The sequence below is a fragment of the Patiria miniata genome, unplaced genomic scaffold (genome assembly GCF_015706575.1).
Source record: "Patiria miniata isolate m_02_andy unplaced genomic scaffold, ASM1570657v1 HiC_scaffold_3, whole genome shotgun sequence".
NCBI classification, from domain to species: Eukaryota; Metazoa; Echinodermata; class Asteroidea; order Valvatida; family Asterinidae; genus Patiria; species Patiria miniata.
Window position 1 is genome coordinate 30,219,848 of NW_024037069.1, and position 27,874 is coordinate 30,247,721.

Consider the following 27,874-nt stretch of genomic DNA (forward strand, 5'->3'; position numbering starts at 1 on the left):
TATTCTTAACACACTTTGCGGTGAAATGTTTAAAGACACGTTTTGTGATAACATAATCATACATGTACTTCCAACAAAACAAAGACACAATAGTTAATCACAAAACTTCGGTACATCACAGATACCCTAACACGATCAAATAATCACAAAAGTTACCGGAACGTATTTTATACCTTATTTTACACATGCCTATTGGATAATCAGGGCCTTGATTATGACGGTGGGATGGGATGGGGTGGGTGGGACCCATGCAAAGTAATTATTTTAATGCAGTCTTTGAAAATGTGACTTTGTGTCCCATTTAACCTTATTTTCAGTTGTTGGTTTGCCATTTTCAAATGCCTTTCGGGTTGCAAGCCAGTAAATGGATCCCAAATTACCCACGCTAACTAAAGACAATTTTAATTCCTTACCCTCATGCAGTTACTTCTCTTAATAGAGAGTTTTGTTGCCCTTGCGGGACTTATTCAATGAAGGGTCCGGCTCTGAACTTGAGCTTGTATTTCTGAGAAATTTGGATGAAATTGCACTCGACTTCCTCTACTTTGCGAGAGTTGTCGGTATTTTTTCCTGATTTCTTGACTTGAGGTGTCTTTTGGGTTTTTTATGCTAATGCGAATTTCCATATTCACGAGTAACAGTGTGGTGTCATTTCAGGCAGAAACCTCAATGTTATAGCTATTTCAGCATCAGCTTTCATACATTTAAGAGGAGTAGCAAGTTGCAGAAAACGTGTTCCTAAGACAATTCATCTCATGGACCCTTAAGTTCAGCCGCATCCAGGTGAGCACTACATTCTGGCGGTTGCCGTGCTACTTCCAGCGGGAGTATCAAGATCAGGCAGCTGTGACTCCTCGGTTCCCGATTCAGTAGTATAGTCCCTGGAAGGAGAAAAGCCACAGACCAGACCACACGTCCAGCAACCAAAGCCCCTGCCGTTCCCTGGCAGTACGCGCGAGCTGCCTCGTCCCTTCAGCTCGTCTAACTGGCTCTCAAGCTGGGGAGTTAAGGTTGGATAAGGTTAAAGGGAAGATACACCATTTGCAAACATCAAAAAACAAAACTAACAAATTATTATGATATACCCAACTGGACTGTTAGTGAATGACAGTCTTAAGCATCCTGTAAAATCATGGCACCTGATGTGCTGTCATTTTCAAGAACGGTGGTATTTTTGTATCAATTTCAAACATAGTCGGCCGACCAGCGTTGGGGAAAAAAATGGCTTTTTTTTCAAATACTGCCCCCAATTTACCAAATTTAGTTAGTGAACATGTACAAGCCTGCTAGACTAGTTCTCTGACCTTACAATTCCCTAACGTCTATAAATTGCTATGTTTCATCTTAAGTGGGGCCAAGGAACCAGGGAACATGATTGTTTTTTCTTGGTTTTTCTAGCATCTACAAACACAAAACTTCAAACAAGTCAGCGTAACAGCATTTGATATAAAATACCCCCCCCCCCCCCATCCATCCATTTCTGAAATTGACAGCCAAAGCAAATGATGTCTATTCCCTTTAATCATTGTACAGACACGTAATTGGGGGGGGGGGGTTCTGTGAAGATTATTTAGATTTGTCACATTTTTGTCAATGAATGAACCAGCGCTTTCAAGGCAAGGAAGATTTTGAATAAAAATAATGTTATCCATTTGGCGAGGCCCTTGCGACGGCTCAGTTTAATTTGAGTCACATAATATTCACAAAATCCTGTATATTAGAATCAGGGATATAATACAGGCGAGGTGTTCAATGTTGTATACTATTATCAGTAAAATAGTATGGAGTCATGTACATGTACATGGAATGTCAAGCATTTGGCAAGGCTCTTGCGACGGCTCAGTTGAGTCTCATAATATTCACAAAATCCTGGACTAGAATCAGGGATATAATACAGGCGAGGTGTTCTATGTTGTATACTATTATCAGTAAAATAGTATGGAGTCATGTACATGTACATGGAATGTCATGGAGTCATTTGAACTATGCACTGCGGGTAGGCCTTTATGTCACGGTGTTAATGAGGTTGAACTTGCTATTGTTTGTCCCTAAAATCGTGTCTGCATGGCTACACTGAATATAATCGTAAGTGGAACAACATGAAAGCGGAAATGTATATACCATAGATTCAGGAAAGACCGTGAACAAATATCTCAATTCGTATAAGGGCGGTCTTGAACATTCATTGTACCGCGATAAGGCTTGTGCATATTAAAGTGGCATTGAATTCAACGTTTCCGCATTTCAGTATTGTTAATGCTTCAACTCCCCATGTAAATAGAAAACAAACCGAAAGTTTACTTTACTTTATCTAAGGTTTCAATTTCGTCAGGTTGTTTTGTCTGTTCTTGGTTACTTTTCTATGTCAGTTTATACAATCTGCTCGTATTATTAACTCGATAACTATACGCATATCTCTTAAAATGCATAACATCGACTATTAAAACAAGGAAAAGAACACTGTTAAAAAAAATATTTAGATTTGGAAAGGGCAGGGCGGAATTCACCCGATTTAGTTTAATATTATTTTATTTAATACTTACAACGATACTAACAAAACGCACTGAGCTTAAGTTTTACTGAGCATGGATATTTTTATTTACATACCACTCGAGATGAGAATCGGACTTTGTTTCAGAAGGGGTCGGGCGTAGTCCAACTGGCTTAAACACGTCTTAATTTTTGAAACTCTTTTGTTTTTGTTAGTTGCTTATTCTCAATTAAGTACAATTGAATATTCAAATGCGATGAAAAATACTAAACAACAGGTGTACAGATTGCTATAAAAACGAAATCATGGTTCTTAACATGTATCGTTACACAGGCTGTGCACTACAGTAAACAGGGCCCAATTTCATTGAGCTGCTTAAGCAGAAAATTTGCTTAAGCACGAAAAAATATTGCTTAGTAAAATTAGGTTACCGGCCAAAACTCCATGTGATGTACATTGCTTGTGACTGGTATTTAGCTGTTGTTTATTTAGCATAACAATCGCATGGAGTTTTGGCCGGTAACCTGATTTTATTAAGCAAGACGTTTTTGTGCTTAAGCAAATTTCGTGCTTAATTAAGCAGCTCTATAAAATTGGCCCCAGGTGATTAGAAATGAACTATCAATTTACCATATTTAATTAACTTAGGACAATTTACGGACACGAAAGACAATTTGCTGAAGAAATGGGCAACGAACAAACGTGATTGTTGAGCTTGATACAATCTGGAATGCAACTCCACGCATACCTCTTGGATTCTCGTTTTCAATTGGTCATTTTCCGCGGTCAAGCTCGTGTTTGTTCCCGTCCCGCTATTCAACGTCCTGTTGACGGCATTCTTAGAGCGTGATATTCCGGATTGGGCAGGATCCCCATCCGGGTATTTCACTACCGCAATGATCTGAAATTACAAATACCAATCAATAAGGCTGCGTTGATTTCCGAACGTTCCATACCAAATCTCACATAAATTTTCAAGGAATTCATTATCACATTGTCTTTCTTTTTACAGGTTTTGTATGTAGTTGAAGTTGACCTAGACTGGGGGTCTGTTGTTTGGCAACAGCGCCCCCATGCGACAATGGTACATTCTTGATTCACGACACGCCTGTGCAGAATGCCGTGAAAACAGAGAAGATACGACATTACATCACACTAGGGCCGGACGGAATCTGCCCCCTCTGGTACCTTTTACATTTACTGATTTCATCGATGTGCCGTTGTTGTTCCTGTCTAGTCTTAATGAATTTGTAGACTGCTACCTGTTGGTCATAAGTTACCTAAAGATCGGACGTAGCGTTCGTGCAAAATGTCAAAATCGTCAACGCGGGTCGCCAAAATGTCTTATGTAATATAAGCATAAATGCCTAGCAGACCAAATTTCATTGCAGTTGGTCATATTATTGCATTTTCCAGATCAAAGGGACGGCGGAATTTGTCCCCCCCCCCTTCCGGATTTAAGATAATAAAAAACCGGTTTTTCTATGGTTAAAAGTAATGGACACCATTTGAATGTTTCTGTCGATTCAAGGAACAACAATACAATAAATCCACAGCAGGTCATTAAAAAAATCAACCTGTCGAAATTTCAGCTCCGTAGATGATTATACTTTTTGAGAAAACTGTGAAAATACCTCTTCATCTTTCTCCATGCAAAGCATTATTATGTTTGAAAGCGCGATGGTTTGGTCTATAATCATCGCGAGGAATCGGTGATAGTTCCTCTTTTCTTGAATGTGACAGCATTCTAGGCTTAAAGATTCCCTAGGATCTGTATCTGTATCTGTATGGGTACGTTGCAGAAACCTATTCAGGCATTAACGCAACGGAGAGAGAGGGTGCACGCTGGGATGTTACACTGAGTGAGGTCCGTGGCCGAGGAGGGTTTTAAACCTCTTGACCGAGTCGGCTTGAACAAGGTTTTCCTCAAGATGGTTCCAGTCTATAATTGAATGAATTTTTAAGTTGATCTGTGTTGCACCAGGATACTTTGAAGCACTTGGAGTTCATGGCGATGGAACTTTCTATAGTATTCGATGAGGATGTACCGTCAATCTTTCTTGGCCGAATTTTTCTGCCTTGTTTTCTGGGTGTTAGGTATAGATGTGAGGGGATGGCCGGAACCAGTCCTGCAACTACCTTGTACAGGAGTATCAGGCGTAGTATAGGATGCTTGATCCTTTATTACTTACTTATACAATCTAGTGGGATGTGATATTTGGACAGTTTCATTTTTGAATGTTTGCAAATGGTGCCCAATTTCTTTATTAAAGTATTTGGTATTGAAACCTACCTTAGGCACGAAGACCACGATAAGTGTGATGCTGGTACAGAAGAGGATGATGCAGGACACGAAGGCGAAGAGTGCCTCAGGATTGGTACTGATGACGACACTGACAGCCACGCCAATGAGGCACAGAATGATGACATTGTAGACACTGACACCGATCAGTTTACTGTCGTTCAGACCCGGGATGCTCACCTGTCATGAATAATTCAATAATCTCATGAATAATTCAATAACCTGTGGCGACTGAGGGCGCTGCGACTCGACGCCATTTTGGAGTGTACAAACATGCTTGAATTCAAATTACCTTGACGTAGGTATTGAGTTTACATGGTTTTGTATTGCAGAAATTACTGTTAAACAGTCTCTTTGTTTGTGATTTTAAAAATCGCTTCAATAGGCACATTTTTACCAAATTTAGCCGATTTGGAGACGAATCAGAGTCTTCATATGAGCAGACGCGGAGTGCGCAAACTCAGAATGACGTCGTTGGGAAAGGACCGGCATACCTCGAGATTCCAAATATCTTTCATTAATATTCTGGCTTATCAATGCCATCTATACTTTGAAATTAAAGCAGTGCAAAGTCACTTTATTGTTCACTCGTGTGAATATGTATACCATTCAACCTAACTATTTTTTAGGCATGATTTAAACAAACTTGTACCGTTCGTTTTGCCGAAGGTCTGTAGTTTGATAAGATACCGGTGTTTATTTATGCATGTGTGCTTTACGAGAAATACCTTATTCTTTATTTGCCAAAACATCACATTTCTTTCTAAGTTTGGACCATCATTCAAACATCTACAGGCAGAGAGAGGTTTCAAATGGAACACCATACCTTACGCGTTTCCCACGCCAAGAACGTGCCAAATATCAGCAGCAATCCTTTGTATCCGTACAGTGCACCTAGCCAATACGTCAACGTGTCGCAGGTACAGAACTGTACGTATTGCTGTATGACACGATTCGGAATCTCAGGGTCATCCTGTGCAGAGAAAACATTAATGTAGTTATATTGATGAATTATCTTCCATGTGATTGAGTTGGTGTTACTCTAAATATATTTGTTTTTGTCTTCATAAAATCATTTTGAGATGATACCCAGTGCCTGAGGGTGTTGGGTAGGACATGGTACGACCACTGATCTCCATGTAAGAAAAACCTGGAGAGGTCGTTGGCCATTCCGAGCTGTACATACAAATGAAGCTACGCGCTGGTTCCTATCGCTCCATTCGAAAGCAGGGAGGGAACCAGACTTAACCACTCCCATCGTTTAAACAAATCAAAATAGAGCCGTCTTAAAGCGTACGAAACTTTTTTTTTTCTCAATAGAAAACTTATATACAAGATGTTTTATTGTCATTTTAATTTTTGCATACAATACAATAATACGTCGAGTAAAAAAAAGTGTACACGTCAAATAAATAAGATATATTTCTTTGCAAATCTATTGTTCTCGGAGTGGAAACATGGCGGACCGTGACTTCACTTCCAACAGCCAATGGGCATCCAGATTTTGATCAGTGTTGTTGAGCATGCAGGAGTGGACTCGTGAGTTGGCCACGCAGCGCCCTCTACGTTTATGCACTGATCCAAGATCATAATCAGCCCCAACTGGTTATTTTCCTATACCTGCGGATAGAGATCCATGGTTTCCATGACTACCGGGTCTATCAACTGCCATAACGTCAGAATGATGACGTCAATCGACAGGAGGACAAAAACCATGAGAAAAAGCTGCCCGTCCGTCACGATCTAAAAAAAATATCAAAGCAGACAATTTTCTTTATGCAAGTTTCGTAAGTAAGGTGCTAAGTATGCAGTTGTTTGCAACCTTGCGGATTCTTTAAACTTAAGGCAAATCCAATAATAACACCACTAAAGATCCAAAGAAAAATGTTCAAAACCTAACCTGTTGAAGTTTCAGCTCCGTGGATATGACACTTTTCGAGAAAACAGTGAAAAACCATGCACAACCTTTTGATCACATAACACCATTTCGTCATTAGAACTCTTTATTCCAAAAATCAGTCAATTGACTGATCGTTGGAAATCACCTACATTTTTTGATCTCTTCTAAATGACAGCAAGCCAGACGGAATAATTTCACGGGGTGTTTAGTACCAGTACGATCTTTAAAGCTTTTTGATAATAATTCGGTAGGTTACTTTTGGATAAATGCAAAATAAAAAGCGGCATTTAATGACGCATTGAGCTTGGTTCTATAGCTTCCACTGTTGAACAAGAAGACGTTGGTGTCGACGAGTTGATTTTTGAAAGTAAAGTCTGGTTTTACCCTTCGTTTAGGAGTTTTGAAGGCGGCCACGCGATGTACTCTCCATGTCTTGCTGAACATCGCACCGAATGCCAGCACAAAACCCACGGATAGAACCCATGTCTTCACCTGTAAACAAATGCATAGAGAATTTCACTCGGTAACATTTTGTATTTCTGTCTCGCCAAAATATTGATAACTTGCATTAAAGGTACACTGGAACATTTGCTTTTTGTGCAAGTTTCTTGTCGTTTGATGCAACAAATTTGCTCAAAATCCTGAGAAGGGTGCTTAATAATAATAGGGGGCCTACTTTACATTTTGACCAAAAAAAGGAGAATTTCAAAACGTATGCACAATTTTTGGGCGCGCGGGCACATTCGTAAACCACCTTCAATTATTGTTTTCTTCCGAATGATACCATTTCAGACGGAATAATTTCACAGGGTATTTGGTACCAGTCCTATCTTCACTTTGAGCAAGGATTTTATCGTAAAATCGGTAGGTACATTTCCGGGTAATTGCAAATGTCCCTACGTGCCTTTAAACAATTACGTTTTGTTACGTCGTGTTTTCCTTAAGAGATTGAATGTATTTCACTCGACAAAACCTAGAGAAATGTTCAAGATGGATCAAGTACTGACTTAGACTTTGTATGTGTTGTTTTGAATGAAACGATTCTTACATGGCAGAGAATAACAAAGACTTCGTCGGAGACAAGGTTGGTATCCAGCCCGGCAACGATAACAAACATGTAGACCAGCAGTGCACCAACGATGATCAAATTGTTCAGATTGGGACTCGACATCTTCACGTGCCTGGGAGGACGAACAGAAAAATTGAAGAGAACATTTGCAAAATCTGGATGGGAGTTTAACGGTCTTAAGACAACAAACTGTTGTAACATTTGGGGGAAACTTTGAAGCCTCATTTTCTATAAACAGAGGAAGCACTCAATGAAATTGTAACAATGAAAATATAACAATGTTTGCCTTCCCCAAATTTCTGAGCGTGGAGGGTTGGGGCACTATATGGGCACAGGCATCAGGAGGCGTACAAGACATGCCATCAAGGCCCCTTACCTGCCACGTAAGTATTCAAAGGTATTCAAAGCCAAGAACCTGATTTTAATGAAAGTATTGGATAAAAGAACTGTGCAACGAATAATTTTATTAGGTTAACTAGACCCCATTGTTCTGTTCTGTGAAGTAAGGTTACCCCTGCAGAGAAATCACATTCTTTGATGAATACAACTTCATTAAAATTGCGCTCCCGCGCTATTTTCAAGGCAAGGACGTGACATTTAAATGAAAGGTTTAAAATGAAGCTCAAGTCAAATAAGTTGTAATACACGAGTTGACGTTGTGTGCGGGTTGGATGGTATAGTGTGCTTTCGTGTATACACTATACACGATGGAAGTCTTTGAGCCTTCAGTTTTTCGTCTAAAAAGACTGAATGTTTCACCATTATATCGGGAATTTTGAAATGATGATAAAACTTGAACTCTAATACCTCTGTTGGCGATACTTGATGTTAAATGCCAAGAAACAGAGCGAAGCCACGATACAGAATGCAGCCACTCCACAGATGCAGAAATACAGGGTGGGCGTCACGCCTAGATACTGCCGTATGATCTCCACGATGATCACCGGGGTACGATCCAATGGCGGCCCCTCACCTGACGTCATCATAAAAATATTAATGCTTGTTTAGTTTTTGAGATATTTGGTCCGATTCAGTGGCGCACCGGGTCCCGGGTGGCTTGTTTTTTTTTTTTTTTTGTCAATTTTGTTTTAGTTCCACGATTTGACCTTGGTGATATGTATGTGGTCTATTTTCCAGTAGTATAATTGAGGTGTAAATGGCGTCAAAATAGTCCTCCCCTCCCCCCCCCCCCAAAAAAAAAACACCATTTTTTTTTCTTTGGCCAAAAATATTAGGCAACATTTTTGGAAAAAAATTCAAACTTCTAAAAAATTTGAACACAAAATTGTGAACCACCCCCCCCCCCCCCAGCCATATCCTGGGTGCGCCACTGATCAGATTTGTTTTTTTGGGTAGGACTAAAAGTTTCTCTCATATACTGAGGTCCAAGGGTGGTCCGATACCAAGAGGGTGGTCGGGGGCTTTAAGCCCAACCCCCCCCCCCCCCCCAACTGACTAATGTTAATCATTTACGTAATTGAACAAATGTCAACAACTTAACGACACATCATTTCCTTAACGACACATAGGATCATTTGCATTTATCCCAAAAGCAACCTACCCAATTATTATCATTAAAAAAAGCTTACTTAGATTAAAAATCGCACTGGTACTAAACACCCCGTGAAATTATTTGGCCTGGCTTGCTGTCATTTAGAAGAAATCCAGAAATATTGGTCATTGCAAACAATCAGGCAACTGACTGATTTTTTTTCGGACAAAGAGTAAAACGAAATCGTGTTTTGTGATCAAAAGGTTGTGCATGGTTTTCACTGTTTTTTTCCCCACTTTTTTTCACGAAAAGTGTAATATCCACTGTTCTGAAAATTCAACGGGTTTGACATTGAACATTCTTCTTTGGATTTCGAGCGGAGTTATTATTGTAAACGAACAAAATGCATAAAAAATTAAAGCCAATGATCCTTTATGTCTCTAAGTTCCCTGAACAACGTCATCTCCATTTCAATCCTTAATGCGTGATTTCAGGCCTTTGGTCTTTTCATGTGTTGACTGTAACACCTCATCCCCACCTCGATAAATCTAGGACTTCAACGCCCCAAGCCAACCAACTTTGGAAAATCCCGGATCCGCCCCTGTGTTTACAAGAAACCTAGTGCTACAAATGCAGGACAACGTACCTATTCTATATTCAGTCTTGTCAACGGCGCATGCCCAGTTACACAAATACAATGTCGTTACAGAACATTCCCAGATCATTACACTCAATATTGTCATCCTGTTATGATCACTGTCTTATTACGATGTACCGCCAGATAATTCACCGAACTCTCTTCCGGTCTGGACCTGCCCTAATCATCAGAAGAAATCAATATTTCCCAACCATATAGCCTTTTCGTTCAGGATACTGTTACATCAGCAGTTCATTTCGGCAACAAAGAAAATAAATTTCAGCCTTGTTGTGACTAATTGGTTTATCTTATTGATGCGGCATAGTGGTCCAATTACGCTGGACCATATAATTGGATTATAATTGGATGCCCCATCCAATTATAATAATAATGATAATACCGGTGTCTTATACATGTATAGCGCACGTGTCTAAACCAACAATTAGGTACTCAAGGCGCTGGTAATCTATTTTTCAAGACAGGTAAATGATGTTTATGAGAAATATACGACCCATTATATGTCGCCCCTTTGAAAGGGTTTACAAGGTGCTGAAGCGCATATTGCAGCCACCGCCAGAAACACCGGGGCAAACCCCTTCGATAAATGTTACTGGGTATAACACAACACACGGGACCGACGGCTTTACGTCCCATCCGAAAGACGAAGCAATAATGGTAAAGTGCCTCGCTCAAGAACACAAGCACCATGTTCCCCGTCATGATTCATACCCACGTACCACGGCACACGAGTCGAACACCGTAACCATTGGACCACAGCACCCTATCAGGCTTTTATTAAGTATACTATTCATCCGTTGTGTTTTGAGAAGAAAGGTATACCCACGCAGCCAAGTAAACACATTTTTGTGTTGAATACAACTTCATTAAAGCAACAAATTTTCAGTTTCAAAGAAAATTCCTACCATTCGTCCAGACAGCACGCGATCTTAACATTACAAAAAAAATGCCGACGACTGATTACTGTAATCACATGCACACTGAACCGACTCACCCGGCCATTCGATATCACTCCGCCATTCTAAAGTGTCATCGAGTGCACTGTAAAACGCAATCTGCTTTTCAGAAAACTCTGTGCAGGTAAAGAAAATAAAAACAATACGCCGATTTTTGCTGGTATGAGGGTCAGCCTATAGACCATTATCATGTGCGGCCATCTTGGTTTTTCCCATTCAAATCAACGTAACCAAAGCGAGGCTGGAAGGAAAAATAGACTGGTTCCTTTTTGCACGAAAAAATTATCATTCAGTATTGTTATTGGATACAGGGAACATGACTGAAATGGTGGCAGCATGATAAAGGTCTATTCATTGGTCCATGGAGGTAGAATACGTCACTGACTAACTGACTTTATACGGTCAATTGTGAATTAGACTTGTTCAGCCTCACGTTGGTCCCAAAAATGTCTCAGATATACCTAGACTTAGACCAAACTAGTTTGGGACCAGCTTTGCTAATCTTGCTAGGATTTCAGGATGCAAAATAAAACGAACTAGAAGGAGGGCCGGCTTTTTGCCTCGGAACGTGAAAAAAATATACTATCAAACTCCATTGTTTACTTTTACATTCTCTTTATTTCTCGGGATATAACTGTACCATAAAATTGACATCAAACACAGTAGAAATGAAAACAAAAACGATGCAAAAAGACAAAATTAACGAGCTCCCGAAGGATCACTCAAAAGAAACAAAGTTACTAACTCCCGACTAATTGGCCTTATTTTTTTTTTAATGGTTCGAATTCCTTGTCCTATAGGCCCTAGCTACAAATTATTTCCACTACCTGATTTGCCCTACGTTTACATACCTTACTGTTCATAACTCTGCAATGGCTTGTCCTTCTTAATAATTTACTTAATTGGTATTCGTCTATTGTGTGGTTGTAATTAAGCTGTCGGTCCTTTTTGCCTAATTAAGAACATACCTGCGCGAACGCGGCAAATGAACGGCATCAGTTCGTTACAGTCTATTGTCTGCAATCTCCCGTCTTGTTGATAATCGACGACTACGCACGCGCTGTTGTCAGTGACGTCAGCCGGACTATCGTGGGGGGTCCAAGAAGCATTCTTCGCACCACCAGACTCGTGTAAAACAGTCACCAACCTAGTGCGTGAAGAATAATTTGCGTACAAGATGCAAAAAAGAGAAGAAGTCAACTGAAGTTAAGATTTGAAGGTTTGCGTGGTGGAAACTCCGAGGATGGGAGGCTTGTGGTCGCAGCATGGATGTCAAATCTCTGTTGTGACTGTGTTTGGTTCTGAAAAGAATTTTTAATTCAATGTGCAGATTCTGAATATAACGCTCTGATCCCAAAATATGGTTTTCTGCTGGAAGTTGCAGGCCCGGAACGCAACTTTCCGCTTCATTAAGCAAACAGTTTTGTCTTCTTCTTTTTAAGTAACAAAAAAGTAAACAGAATCTATGATAAACTTCGTCTACGGTTAATACAGGAGAATTATGGGCTAAGATAGATACCGATTTCCTTATTTCAAACATGTTGGATCTCACGAATTGGGTCTTCATGACAAATATTTAGTTATTATAAAATTACACGTGCAGTGACAAACGCATAATTTGCTCTTCATTTTTGTATAACTAAGTTTGACATCTTCACGATATTTATACAGGTATTATGTGAACAAGTGTTGATTGTTTCATTTATTTCTATCGTATAAGATTATGTAAGGTCAGGCGAATTTGGATTTATTTTGTAATGTTGAGTCACAAATGAGAAGAAATCGTTACTTATTGTTTTTTTTCTTCTGAATATTTCATTTCCCCCTTTTTTCAGACTTACCACTTTTGTGGGGAATCTATCACTCTTGAGTTGGACACATTGCTGAGGAAGTCGTGTTCATTCTCGTTACCGATGTGGGCGAGTGAAGCACCGGGGCTGAGTGAGGCGCAGTGGGCCTGGGCCTGGGCAGACCGAAGCATGGGTTCCGCTACAAACTTGAAGCACGTGGCCCGGTGTTTCTCCCACCCCTCCGAGCAGGAACCTTGAATGATACACAATGAACACGGCTCAATTTCTAGAGATATTTTCATGCAGTTAAGAATAACATGACGCACGTTATCTTCTGGCAAAACGGGTCCGGGTGCTGGAGGCGATGGTGCGCAGCAGGCTAGTCTATGCAGTGCAAACCGAACGACTCCGAGCCTCCGTACGAGACAAGCTTGACAGCCTGTGGGTGAATTTCTGCAGGAAGCTAGTCAAAGGCGGGTTTAGCAAGAAAAAGAACATGGACGGTAAGGACACCTACGTTTTCAAGTTTAATGCCGGCGAGATACTGAAAATCTGCCGGACATCCGGAGCGAGCGAGTTTTGTCTAAAACAGCACGTCAAGTACATGGCGCACATTACGCGCATACCAAACTCGAGCGAGCAGAAATAGTGGCTGTACACCAAGGCAGAGCATAAATACGTCCGGAGCCAGTGGATAGCCCTCGGCCAGGACCTAGGCGGACTGGACGAAATGCAAGTTAGGCGCACGCTTCAATCGCGAAGAGCTCAACGCGTGCCTTCGGCGCCACGAGTCACAATGGACGTAAAACGTCTGCAAGTGACACCCATGATGATGATGATGATGATGATGATTTATATTGAGCAGGTCAACTTCATTCAACTGATATACAGTGAATACAATCAATTAAAATACAATTAATTACCTTGTAATTGTTCTATTTGTGTGATTCCGACTCTGTCGCCTTGCTTGAATGCTACAGGTCCCTGTGACAGAAACAAAAAAAAGTAGAGATGGTTCAGAAAATACCCGAAATGGTGCTCATAGAAGCTGGAAATCGCCTGTGCACAGCTGCCATGGATATTGTAAATATATTATCAAAGCACTTTAAATAGTTTTTATAGTGACGCAGTCAAGTAACATTCACCTAAGGTCTTGCTAACTAAAAACATGATGGCAAGATCGTTTTGCAAACATCCTCATTTGAACTTCGTATAGCAACCTTGAATTACATTTTGAAAAATTATTCCAAAGCAATTTCACGTTTTCATGTAATTTTTATGGCATTTACTGATAAGAACTATGAGAATATCAACGGAAATATATCAGATTTGGATTCATACATCGTCGCCGACGTCGCGTATAATCTTGTTCACTCCCAAAAATCAATTTCATCCAAAATTAATTTCTTGCTCGGTTCTAATGCCGACTCCTGCACCTGCCCAATTTCAGCCATTTGCGGCCTTTCCGAACATTTCTTTTTATTTTATCACAAATCAACACTTTTACTTGCCCAGTCCGCCTTTGGCAGTTAATGTGAGTTTTTTTCTCTGACATTCAAATATTTATATTAAAAGAGTGTCCAGTAGATGAAAGTGCAGCGTATTATGTCAACACTATAATTATGCCCTCAACGAACTCTGTATATTGGAACTGTAATTCAAAAGACGTCAGAACAGAACCCTTCAGGAATATTTTCCCTCGAAAGAATTGGAAATGAATAAAATGATGTACGTGTTCCATTAGGCGCTTGAGACGTCTGTGTTTACTGTACGAAATAGTAAATAACAGACTGTGAAAAACAATATTCGTAGGGCAGAGGTAGGATAAAAGATGTATTTTGATCGGTTCTTGAAAGCACATCGGAACAATAGGAACAATTTGAAGAGATGAAATGTAATTGGTTATTTCGTGATCAAAACGTTGTGCATGATTTTTTTCACTTTTTACGTTTATTTTGTAATTTGGGACCCTTTTAACAAGCCAAAAATTGAAAACATACATCTCACTGTAACTATTTCTGGAATAAATTAAATCATTCTTTGAGAAATAGTCGACCTTATACGATAGGTTTTTTTTTATTAGGTTATTTATAATATTGTGATTAATGTCTTGATAATCGTCAACTGCAAGGCTAAACGTAACGCTGGTTCAGTGCATTATATCATTTTTTAAATTTATTTAAATTGATTGATGAAGACATTTTCGTAAAATACCGTGGTTTTGCAAAAGAGTTTTGTGGTGTTGACCAAGCATTCACGGGTCGGACTATATGATTCAACTATAAAATGAACCCATTACCGACTCCTAATCCAGGACTCTTCAGGGCTCTTGGGTTTCTCGACCCACCACACCTCCTTCCCTGTCCATTCATATAACCCAAGGGCCAAGCACCATAAAAGGGAGGAAACGAGGTGGCACCCTATGCCTTCCTGCCGAGACAGCAAAGAGCCCCGTACCTTTATACGAACATGCGAACCAGTCTTGGACTTCGCGGACAGTCCCAACTGGTGAACAAAGCGTTGTCGCTAAGTTATGTTGGTATTTGACGAGAGTAATTACATCTCTAATAATATTGACTGAACGCGTTCATTGAAATCAAAAGACAAGTGCAGTTCATATAATTAAACTTAGGCCTGTTATTCCGCCAAAATGAAATATAGAATACTGAATACATGAGACTTTTTGCACAAATACTGAAAATTTCGTAGAGGAATTAGGCAAGATCTAAGGGTCGAAAACCCCGAGGGTAACCTTCCAGTCACTTAAGCCAGAAATGTCCACTTACAGACACGCCTTTAAACTCCGTTTCGTTCAGCAGATTAAAGAACAACTCCGCCATTTCTTTGTCGTCATAGGTAAAGTCCTCCAGGCGCCTGAAACTGCCGTCCGAAAACCTTTCAGTATTTTTTTGAAAAGAAGGAAAGAAAAATCTAATTAGGCCTGTACGACTCAAACCGAATGTCTTTCCCACAAATGGAAGCCCACTGAAAAGCGTTTCTCATAATTTGTAGCGCTGTTTTGTTACGAAATGCACGTTCTCTGTTTATGAACATTTAAACTCTCCACAGCAATTCGCTAATCTGATAAAGCGTCCAGCTAATCTGATCATTAAAAGAAACGATTTTTAATTCTTTTCTTCGTCTTTTCTTATTACGTTAAGTAACAAAATTGCTGCAGCATTAGGGTAAATCAATTGGCATGTCTTTTCCCTAGGAGGCCTTGTCGAATTTTTTTGTAACTTTTGATCGAAGTGGGATGAGTTTCGATGTTTGTCAAGACAGAAATTTGCGAGGTACAAGATAATATTTGCTCAGTGATAGACTTTGTTTGGCAGCCAAAATAACACGCCTTGTGACTGGTATTTCAGCTAATTCTGCACATTTGTGGGTTCGAGTCCAGGCTGGGGTTATGGTGCATATGCCCTTGGGCCTAGGCACTCATTGCTTCTCCCTACATGTATATGTTCGTCGCAAAGCAGCTATTAAATCAACCACAATGACCATCTCTGTCCTCACAAGTCCCCAATAATTTCGTATCTTGAGATTGAGAGTGAGAAATCAGGACAGTTAAATTAATCCACTCACAAATACTGACGTGAAAGTTTTCAAAGGATTGAAGCTCAAAATGTCGACAAGTTTGTATCGGTACCTTTTTGTCTTGAGAACCTCCACGGATTTGTTGAATGTCAAGGCAATGGCCCATGCAGCGTCGTACACGAACGGGCCGAGACTGTTCCATCTATACCCCTGATTCTCTGGCCACGACATACGGTCCTGATACAACGTCTCGTACTCGGCAGGAGTCTGTGCAAATAACGAGCCCGTACCCCCCAAAAAATTACATTAGAAAATACCGACAGATCGTTACTTGTAAACAATATTTAAAGGTTATGGTCACCATTAGCAAATTAAATAATGTAAGTTTGCCGCTTCAATGAACAACAATACAATAAAAGAATCTGAAACGGGTTATTGAAAAACTAACCTGCCGACATTTTAGCTAAGCACTTTTGAGAAAACTGTGAATATGCATCTGCTCGACGCAAAGCAAGGTTACCGTTCAAAGCCCTCCCTTCCAAAAGTGTTCACTAATACGTTTTGACTTGCGCCCTCTTTTAGTATGATCTCCAGTTTGTCAGTCGGGAAAAAAAAATTGTCATTCACGGATATGTAACCGATTGCAAACCAAACTACATTGGCTCAATTGTGTGCAGTATTTTAAAAGGTGCCTTTTTCTCGCCATGGTCGGCCCAAAGCATTGCGAGGAAATGATGACAAAATGCCTCTTTTCTCACTGGGCGAAACGATTTCACATAATGCCTAATTCTATTATTTACTTACAATCAAGTCAACTATTCCATTTTTTTGGCACTTTCGTTTTTTGAATGTTTGTAAATGATGTCCATAGGCAAAGCAAGACACCGAGTGACTATTTGTGGGCAGTAGTCAATGTTGTGAATCAAGTTCGATCGGTAATTTTGCATGTCTGTGATGACTCATTGTAATTATAATGAACATAAGTGATGCGATCAAGCTAAATGAGTCGTTTGTCGACCCCGGTCAAAATTTGATTTATTACAGATTTAAAAAGAGCACAATCTCAGCATTACTGCTGTGAAAACTGCATCCTGATACCATCTTTAGTTGAAAAATTATGGAAGTCGGAACACCAAGAAATGTGATGAAGTGATGTGATGAAGTGGCCCTATTTTGGCCTGTATCTCCAAATGAAAATTCCCGACAAACGACTCATGTAGCTTGATCGCAATGTCAATGATTTTCAGGGACATTATTAAAGTTATCTATTATTCTGGCCGTTCTCCACATTATCGATGGTCGGAGTCTTTCTATATACAGGGCCTTCTCTTGTATCCTCCGAGTAAGACTCCTAGTTAACTACCCATGTATATTACTTCTTTTATATTGGAGGGACTTCATGTACATTGCATCACATTTGTCTTGATGTTATTCCTTGAGATACTCAGACCCCTATCGACTCTAATCATGAACATGCCCATAATGCTCCTACGGTAACCGGCCGTGATAAATCCGACCAATTGAAAGGCGATAATAAGTGTTTGGAAAATATCTCTGGGTTTGAGTTCAATGAACCTCATTTGTTTTGTGTTTTCAAGAATTTCTCTTTCGTTCACCGTCTTCAGGCCTGAAGTGAAGAAAGACACCTCATTCAATTTAACAAAAAAAATTACTGGAGGCGAAACCATCTGCGTCAGTATGCTTGGGGTTAGTCTTCTCAAGGTTCCGTTTTTAAGTTGGAATTTCGTGCGTCGATGAAATTTCTATTAATGCATCAATTTTCCTCCCAATTTAAGACTAATACACCTGCTGCAAGACTCGTCCTTCCAGCGGTTAAAATGCTTGGCAAAAGCCTTCGACACTTCAGCGTTTATAGGTATCGGGAATTGTAGCGCATTGAAGCCTTGTTTTCATAAATTTGATTAGTATTTTGGGAAAGGTTATACATTGTATTAAGCGAATATAGGGTGTCCCCCGAAAAAGTTGTGCGAGAAGATATCCTTTAATTTCTCAAAAACTGCTTAACGTGAGTATTTCATCTTGATGAGGCATATTAATTATACTCTTGTGTATTTTCAGTAACAATGTCATGGAAATCCATTCATTAAAAACCAGAGATCTAACAGATTATAAAACTCTTAAACAGGCTTAACTTTAAAAAGGCTGGTGTTATTAACAGACTATATAAATGTTTATAAAAGGTTTTTCGCCCATTCCAATTGAATGGGAATTACACGATTAACTTAATTTACATTCCAGTAAAAAGGCCCATAACAATCTGATGCGCTATGATATCGCTAACTGTGTAAATCCCATTGTAATGGGTGAAAAACCATAGCCTTTTACAATCTGTTAGATCTCTGATTTGCATGAACGAATTTCCATGGCATTTTCACTGATTATACACAAGAGTATAATAAATACGCTCCATCAAGATGAAATACTCACATTAAGTAGTTTTTGAGAAATTAAAAGATATCTGCTTGCACAATTTTTTGGGCACCCTGTATATTCGATAAAGACAATAAAAATATTAAAGTTGCATACTCCGAGATTTTCAAAAAAACCGAGGCTTTGTTTCTCCTAACGTAGTTTCAATTTGTATGTTTTGTTTTAACAAAAAGACCACTTTATTCCGATTTTGGGCGTCTGCAACCCTTTGAAAAGGACTTTCATTTTGCGCACAAAACGAACCCATCCTGCGAGATCCGAATTGTCTGGCAGCCGGCTATTCAACTTTGGGGAAGAAATATTTCGATAGCTCAAGGTCGGCGGATTTTTTCGTTCGATGCCTCATTCAAAAGTTAATAACTTGTATATTGCTAGGAAAATAGCAACTGAAATAGCCAATCTATTTTTAGAGGTGACACTCAATACCATAGCACGGGGAACGCTTCTTTAAATAAATGAAATAAAAAAAGCAGTTTCCTGCCACAGAGCATATCAACATTTCCCATTCAAATGTTTATGAATCAAATGAATGCATTTTCTCACAATTCCAGCCACTGTCGGCTCCTTTGACGTGCTCAGCGGGAGAGACTCTGTGGATATGTACTGCACGCCCTCTACGGCCATCCTCATCTCATCGACGGAGCACGTGATCGTGTCGTCATCGTCCAACCACCATTTGTCTTTGTACCAGCCAATCAGCATCCAAACGTAGTCAGCACTAGTCATACCCTGCTTATAAGCCTGGGTACAAGACGGGGAGAAAGACAATTTTGATGGAGCTGTACATGAAGAAAGTTTCCCCTATGGTGCTGCAGCTAACTTAAAGTAATTCGGTTTGACGATTCCAGAACTTTCAGAGAAAAAATAAATCTGTCATTCGTAAGCCTTAAAGAGGGCAATCAGAATTCGTTGGAGTAGCCTCTGAATAAAATATCATTATTTACGTTGAAAGTCAATTTCGTTTGTCAATTTCAAAACTTGAAAAGGTAAACATATTGAGGATGGGCTGACAGTTTGACATGAACATTAATAGAAACCAACCTCACAGAACAGTCGTCTAGCCATGTGGGCATACATGTTACCAATGATGATCTTGGCATCCTGACTCTGAAGGAAAAGAAACGAGACAAAGAAACATTGTTGTTTATGTGTGACTCTTTCATGTTTAGGAATAATAATGATGTAGTAGACATAGTATTCGTTCTGAAACATTGAAGACGACAGAGGTTAGGGGCGGACCCAAAAATCAGACTGGAGGGCGGGGAGGTTGAATCTTCCGTCATCAGTCGGTAAAGGCCATACGTCACAAAATTCTAGAACCACTATTTTCGCAGACATGAGGGGGATACGAGCGGCAAATCAAGCGAAACAAGGGAAAAGAGGCGTTTTAGACATCACATACATCTCATATCACACATCCTGTCAGGAAGCTAGGAATAAAAAAATCTGCAATGTACATTTGAGGGGATATCAACAAAGTCACATAGAGGGCGCACCGGGTCCGCTGTTATAAAGGAACAAAACACATGCCATGACAGCACCTTTAAGGCAACGCCCAAATCATGACCAGTAAATTCGGTTTTTTCTTTTGTGGCTCATACCTTAAGACTTTCTATCTGGTTCTTCGGATCTTCGGAGAAGCTTTCCGATGAGATGACGGTGATGTTTGCTTCTTTCAGCAGGGTCAAAAGGTCGTCGATAGCCTATCCGAAAACAGAAAAATAAATAAGCCAAAACATTGTAACATGATGAAATTTGTTAATTTTAATTCAACAGTAAAAATCAATTAACGTCAGTCGGTATTAAAGTCGGTATTTTTGTGTCAGAGTTTTTCAGATTCTCGAGATCTAAATAGTAATTTCCGACCTGGGGAGATGGGAACCATTGTATCGCGTGAATAAATTAATTTCAAAGAATTGTATACAATTTAAATGAACGAAAAAGTACATTTTAAGGCATTTCAGCCGAGAATTGCCGCTGTATGTTTTCTTAATTCTGAAAGCTAAATTTAATCAAATCATTTTCAATTTTCTTTACACTTCCTTTTTTTTCTTTGAATCGTTTTTCAAGTATTTTTAAGGTAAAAGTCATATAATTGAATTAAAAATTAATCCAAAGGAAGCACTACAGTCCAAATCAATGTTTTCCTTTAATCCCGCTACTTTGCCACTTTCTAAGCCTTTCCTGGAGACACAATTTGTGCATTTTGTGGACAATTCCTTTCCTTTTGTGATGGAAATTACATTAAGCAATCCCGCAGTTCGTGGAGCTAAATTGCCGGTCGAAGCACTGCTTTGTTCGTTCGTTTGATGAAAGTGGATTACGTTTTAAAAGCCCTACGCAAAAATAAAATCGGCATTTCACGATGAACCGCTACACAGCGAAGTCATTTTATTTCTCCCATGCACCATGCATTACCAGAACCAACGATTCTTTTTCTCTCTGCAAATGTAATTTTGTAAAATTACATACTCAAATTTGGTAGCTGAATTCCATATTCTTCCTCGTATACAGCCAAACCTTTACAATAATGATAAACTATCTGCAAATGTTAAGGGGATACTTCAACTAAACATTAACAAGAAATAAGACTTGGATGTATTGTATGAAAAGATCACTCCATAATTATAGACCAAGCTAGTCGCAATTTCAATTAGCTGTTTTCATCGAAAATTGTGCTGAGCAAATTCAGAAGCTCAGCAAAAATTAGCGGGGAACCCAGTCGATAGCAATACACTTCACCATGCCAGTTTAGCTGGTAACCTTTTTTTTTTTTTTTTGGCTAAGAAAATCTTGTCTGCGCTTAGCACCATTGTGTGCTTAGGGTATTTCTACAGAATGTATAGATGCTTGTCAACCAGTAGGGAATTTTACTGACCTTCCCGTATTTAAAAAAAAATCTATTTCCCCCTCCCCTTTATCTCTTTTTGCCTCACCAGTGAAAAGACTTCGTGGTTCTCATGGATCGTAGCCACTCTCTTCCAGCCGAACTCTCGCATTAGGCGGATTCTCACGGGATTAAACATGGCGTCTGGCATGTAGGTGCGATAGAACAGGGGATACTTCTCACGGTTGGACAAGCCGGGAGATGCAGCCGAAGGAGAAATCTAATTGCAAGAAAGTCCGGACAAAACAAAGGCTTTTTAAACTCATTAAATTAAATATTGCAGGTTTATAGTTAGTTTTTTTCGGCGTGATGTGTTGAAGAAAATCAAAATAGACTTGCCTAGTCGAGCTGGACTCAAATGTTTCAGTTAAGGACATTATTAACTCAGTGACTCAGTCACTCTCAATTAGTCAGTATAAGTAAGTGACTCAGTCAGTGACTCAGACATTGACTCAGTCAGTGACTCGAGAGTCGGTCGGGGAGTCAGTCAGTCACTGACTCAGTCAGTAAGTCAGTGACTGAGCCAATGACTGAGTCAGTCGAACTTGGTCAGTGACTCAGTCATTGACTCAGTCATTGACTCAGTCATTGGCTCAGTCATTGACTCAGTCATTGACTCAGTCATTGATTCAGTCAGTGACTCAGTCAGCGACCCAGTCAGTGACTCAGTCAGTGACTCATTCATTCAGAAGAGAACAGGGCTGGCTATCCCTTTTGGTTCAGCAAAAGTCAGAATAATTAGACAAAGTTCAGTCATATCGGCATTTAGACGTTCATTCATCGATTGTGTATAAATTACTTTGCTTTCAAATTGGCTAAAGTCAGAATCGATGATGGAGGGACTGAGAGCCATTCTATTCTTTGCTGCATTTAAATTCGGGGTTAATTCTCGTCCATGTTAAAACTCACCGCGATGAGGTTCCAGTAGTAGGCGGTGCCAGAGATGATCTGGGAGGCGGGCGAGCAGGGTGCACCGAGGATCATGGTCTTCTTGGGCTCGCGGAAAAGTTGATCGAAGAAGACTCGAGTTCCCAGACCAGCCTCACACTGCAAGATAAGCATGGGGGAAATACTCATGCACCTTGCCAATTTGTACGTGTATTCTTTTTTTGATTTAACCTGACTTAGGTCGATAGTTCACCCAGCTTTTGCAATATCACACAATACTACTCCAAAAGCAGGCATAGGGTTATTGGAATGTGACTGAATGGAAAAGTGATGAGTGACATTTTGATCATTTCGTGATGCCGTCCAATTCTTTTACTTTTCCTTCATTAAAGTCTTGACACCTGATTCAAAGCTGGACAACAAATGAATCAAACATCGGCTCCTAAAATGGACGTCATCGATGCAATAGTGTCAAGATATGCTATCTAATAGCAAGGTGATGACAAAGAAGTGCTTATAGCTTGACGCAGAATCTAGTGAATGATCACTTCATTTGGAAAAAATCTGAGTTTTATTCGTGCGACATATTTTTTTCTTCTTGAGAAGCATGTGACCCCATTTTGAACATGGCAACCCATTTATAATATTTCGATCATAACAAATCTTTCATAAAATTTCAATTTATGGTGGCTTTCCTTCCCAGCCTCCGCCTTAGTTTGTCCATTACAATCGCACTGTGTAAAACACAGAAAACATAAAACCATCATCAGTTTAAATCGCTCTTTAAAAAAAGTGGGGCTTTTAATTTTGCTGATTAAGAGACGAACTGAAGTACCATTTGTTGTAAACAGACTAATAACGAGCGTCTGTGCTTTGGAACTGTACTTTCAGGATCATAAACACAACTCAGCCCGAACAATCGGACAAATATCTGCGGGGACAGCGTTTACTAAAGACCCACTTTTAAACGTCAAATTCTGCCGTGTCTAATTCAAATAATGGCCTAAGATGACGTTCGACATTTGAAGCAGGCTTTTTATCGTAATCGCATGCGATCTCAATTGACTCAAAGGCACAGTAAACATTTGGAAATTTTTAAACAAACAGTAAACCTCCATCATTCTCTAGGCATCTCATTTTCCCTTGTCTTGATGTGTACAGTTTAGGTTAACACAATGAATCCATTCGGCAAAGAAACGTGCACGGTTCTGAAAAGAACCAATATCCTTAATCATGAAGTGAGAAAGGTGTTCTTGACGTTTGTGGCAGCGTGCGCTCTCTGCCCTCAGGACCTCAGGGAAACGTTTCTTATCCATTTAGGATATTGCCTCTTTTCAGGACTGCGCGTCTTCGAATTCGCCGAAGAGATGTATTCACATGGTGCTACGCGCAAATTTAAACCCACTAGAGCTCTTCCTAAGAGTGAGACCAGGAGAATCGACGATTTAGAGTGAAAATCACACTAATTTTTTGATGTAAATGCTCTGGGGGGAAAAATAATCAATCCTGGAAACTCGTTTGTGACCTCAACCTTCTCGACTGAATGAATTTTATCTGAAGCATCTATTAACTAGTTTTAGTATAGGTGGGAGTGAGTTTCACTGTAATTGCGAGAGTGTACCTTTCAGCTAAGCATGTCTTCAAATCAGTCTTGTCTACAAACATACATTATCCTTTAGTTGGGCTTAAAGGGTTCATAAGATGATTTTTTTCTGAGGACCACATTTTGTGCACGTTTCTACTGTTCTTAAATGTATGAAAACTATTTGACAATCCTTTAATTTGTTAATTATTGTATTGAAAAAAAGTGCACTTATTTAAACATCCAAAAAACGCCATGCTTTTTCGGAAAACTATAAAGGGCGCGCCTGCTGTGATGTCATTTCAGGAACTACTGTTCAGTTTAGAGGTTTTCTGTTCAAATTGTGAACCCAAAAATTTGCTCATTGAAAACATTTGTGAGAAAACTTTGGTCATTGGCCTACTGCCATGTACTAACACAACAACGAATCATCAAAGAAAAGATAATTTACAACAGCAAAACATCCACCCTTCTGCCAACTTTTCGTGCTGAAATATATGTAACATTAAAGTTTCTGCATGAAATAATATCACACTTTTACTCATGAATACGGAAATTTGCATTTATTTAGCATAAAAACCAAAAAAGGCACCCAAATACCTTTGAAAATGGCAAAACGAAATTGAAAATATGGTTAAATGGGACACAAAGGTGCATTTTCAAGGATTGCATTAAAAGAAATATGGGCCCTTTAAGCTAACTCTATCCATAGTGTTAGCCAGATGAAGCCTTAATTATTACACAGTGCAATGTAAACATCACTAATTGATGTACAGGTGGATTACACTGCACCATTCCAGGGTCTTTATTCAAACAATGTTAAAATATCAATTATCAATATCCCCATGATGTTGCCTGCAATTCTTGTCGCATCTTTCTTCTACCCGAGGCAGCACTATGACCACGTTTTGAGATTAGATTTGCCCACGAAACAGACAACACAACAAACCTCTTTCGATGTTTAATGAACCCCGCATTCTTTCTCTGTCTCTAAATAAAGAAGCGTTAAAGGCCAGATAACCGCTCGAAGGCGATTGAACCGAGGTGATTATAGTAGTACGGAATGTTTAATTAACATAGGATTCTCTGCGGTATAGAAAAGTAATCCGAATATTTCAATTCTATGAAAAATAGTATTCGCTAAAGGTACATGAATGAAAATGTAGTTGGGTTGAACTTTCAAGATGTAGTTGATGTATGGTTCGAGGTATAATTTTTTATGTCCTGTTTCTACAACCAATGATGATCCTTTGATCATGGTGCTCGTGTCCTTAAGCAAGGCATTTTACTGTGATTGGTTTGTCCAAGAGATGTGTTTTTTGTATCTAATATATTCAGTTTCCTGGCCAATTTAACGTTCTACACTTACTTCAGTTAAGGTTTCGAGCTGGCGGAATGTTATAAACATTAATCGTGACTATATGATGAGACCCTTTGAAATGCAAACACAATAACTTACTTGAGTATCGTTCCAAACCATCTTCAACTCGTACCCTGGTAGCACATCCGCCCGCTGGTTGATGTGATCTAGAGCCATCTGACAGGCTGGTAGCATCCCGCTTCCCTCCCATCCTCCACCGAAACTAAAGTAACCACCGATGTAGATGGGTATCTTCTCTTGAGTCGGCAACTCCGTGGTGGAAACATCACCGGGCACCGTGTTTGTCATGTTGGGGCGTGGGGCAGCCAACGGGGTATTCACGGTACCACTCGGTGCATCAGAGGTCCGGACACTCGGAGTTGGGCCGTCCGTGCCATTTACCCCGGAAACCAATTCACCGCTTTGGTATGCGTCGCTCGGAACGGTGCTTGCATCTTCACCCATTGCATGAGATGTGAGTTGAACAGAAGGTACGGTCTCTTCACCGTGCTCGCCAGGCATGGTAGCCGTCGGTTCTCCGCCATCATCACCGGTGCTTCCTCGCCAGCTGGCATCCGTTGTTCCAGCCAATCCTCCCCATGGCATCTCAGTCGAATTCGGAGGCTCGTTTGGCAGCGTTCGTGTTTGAATTTGCAACGCGGAAAGACACACGCGTAAAATTATAAACGTCCACATCGACTCCATTTCACCATAAGTGCGCACTTAAGATGAGTAGCCAATTTATATATAAAAAAAATACATCCGTTGACCAACACCGCACTAATATTTAATCTTCAGATCCGTTAGGCAGAAACAATTTATTGGATTTCTACATCTTAGTTACGCACTAAGGCAAGTTTGCGGCACTATGAATGAAAGAGGCTGCAGCGCGTGTACGTGTACGCGCAAAGATGTGGCTTGTTAGCTAGCTGCTCCGTGCTTTATTCCTTCGCTGAGTGGACTGAATTGAAGACTACCTACGGTCTCCTGTTTGCTACAAGTTAATTTTCTGTATAGCCCAGACCCCCCCCCCCCTCCCCCCCCCCCCCCCGGTGCATCGTACTGGCCAGAGGCCCCATAATTGGCTGATGCCAACAGAGCTTGATACTGATTGGACATTGTATACAATAATTCTTTCTATCCATTCGAGACAATTTGTGGTTCATACAGTATTGTGAGATGATGAACCTTAATAAAGATTGATTAAAGCAGGCAAACATTTTTTTGCGACAACGTGTGCTTGTGCATGCAGTGCACTAATTGGTACGCATTGTGTTATGAACAATAGGCGTTAATAGTCTATTCACCAGGCCGGTTCTTCATTATTTTACAAGGTTATCGACGTGATTGAGAAGTGACTCAAGAAACACTGTGAATTTCGCCGGAGTTGATATGAGCTCAAATTCTGCAAATTCGCAAGGTGACCATGACATCACAAAAATCTGAATTCCCTTAAAAATGAGTAACAAAAGGTGTAGCGTGAAATTTAGACTCTGTTAAAAAATATGGTATCCTTGGTTGTATTGCGCATGCCTCGGGCCACGGCCGCGGTTCACGTGTGAGGGTAAAGAGACCTGATTTCTCGTGAGTCCAAATTTCATACGGCACTTATTTTGTTGTTGACTATATCCAATCTTTTACGCACCAGCACAAGCTGTGTTTTCTCGAAAATAGTTAGTAGAATTGTTTTTGACATTGAGAAATATCCTGCCATACCAGGATTTTTGTTGGGGACAATTTGACTATAGAAGGCGCTGTTCAAAGATGTATGTGTGTTTTTCGTATGCACATTCTTTATACAAAATGTACACGTTTCTTTAAAAAATGTAAAAAGTAAAGTCTGTCACGAGCAAATGTGGCCCATCAGGCCGGCGTTTATCTCCGGTTTCAGTAGCATGAAACGACTGAGAATATTTCTACCCCCCCCCCCCCGATGGGATGCTAGTCTATCGCAGATCACTCTCCAGCTAGTGTCGGTATACACTCCTGGGTGGAGAGAGGCAAGTGGGGGTGAAGTGGCTTGCCCAAGGACACAACATATGACCAGCAGCTGGATTCGAACCCTGGATCCTCTAACTGTCATGAGTCATGAACCCCAAACCACTAGGTCACACAACTTTAGGTACATTTGGCTGATTTAATCCCGGGACATACCGTTATTTCGTTTTACCGTTTTGGATTTCCTCAAAAACAAAAATAGTAAACGCACCGTTGACCGTTTTTTCGTTTTACAGTTTTGTAAAACGGTCAAACGGTATGATTAGGTCACAAAAACAATGACCTTTTTGTTGTTTTTCTTAATTGTTGAAAGCGATAAACGGTTAGTTGCTTCATTTCAGAGTGTTGTTTTACGAGAACATGACAATGAAAAAAGGTCAATAGGCCTGTCGACCATTTTTTGATTTAGGTTAGGCAATTAAGCAATGCACCTAGGAATGTTAATGCGTCCTCATGGGATCGAGTCATTGCCTGGGACCCAAATTACCCTCCTCACATTTCGTTCTCACGACATAG

General features: G+C 40.0%; 1 protein-coding gene across 1 annotated transcript; it reads right to left on the bottom strand.

Moving 5' to 3' along the window:
- Positions 1–682: 682 nt before the first annotated feature.
- LOC119738403 lies at positions 683–26,372 on the bottom strand. The gene is made up of 20 exons (XM_038213289.1): positions 25,460–26,372; positions 22,440–22,577; positions 21,580–21,750; positions 20,245–20,346; positions 19,685–19,750; positions 19,187–19,384; positions 16,305–16,459; positions 15,442–15,550; positions 13,579–13,639; positions 12,707–12,908; positions 11,834–12,012; positions 10,904–10,981; positions 8,570–8,735; positions 7,742–7,874; positions 7,078–7,185; positions 6,414–6,536; positions 5,620–5,766; positions 4,785–4,973; positions 3,240–3,392; positions 683–997 (listed from the first exon to the last, which is right to left on the bottom strand). The coding sequence occupies exons 1-20, from the start codon at positions 26,063–26,065 to the stop codon at positions 791–793; spliced, it is 3,291 nt and encodes a 1,096-aa protein (XP_038069217.1). The 5' UTR covers positions 26,066–26,372; the 3' UTR covers positions 683–790.
- Between the last annotated feature and the right edge of the window lie 1,502 nt (positions 26,373–27,874).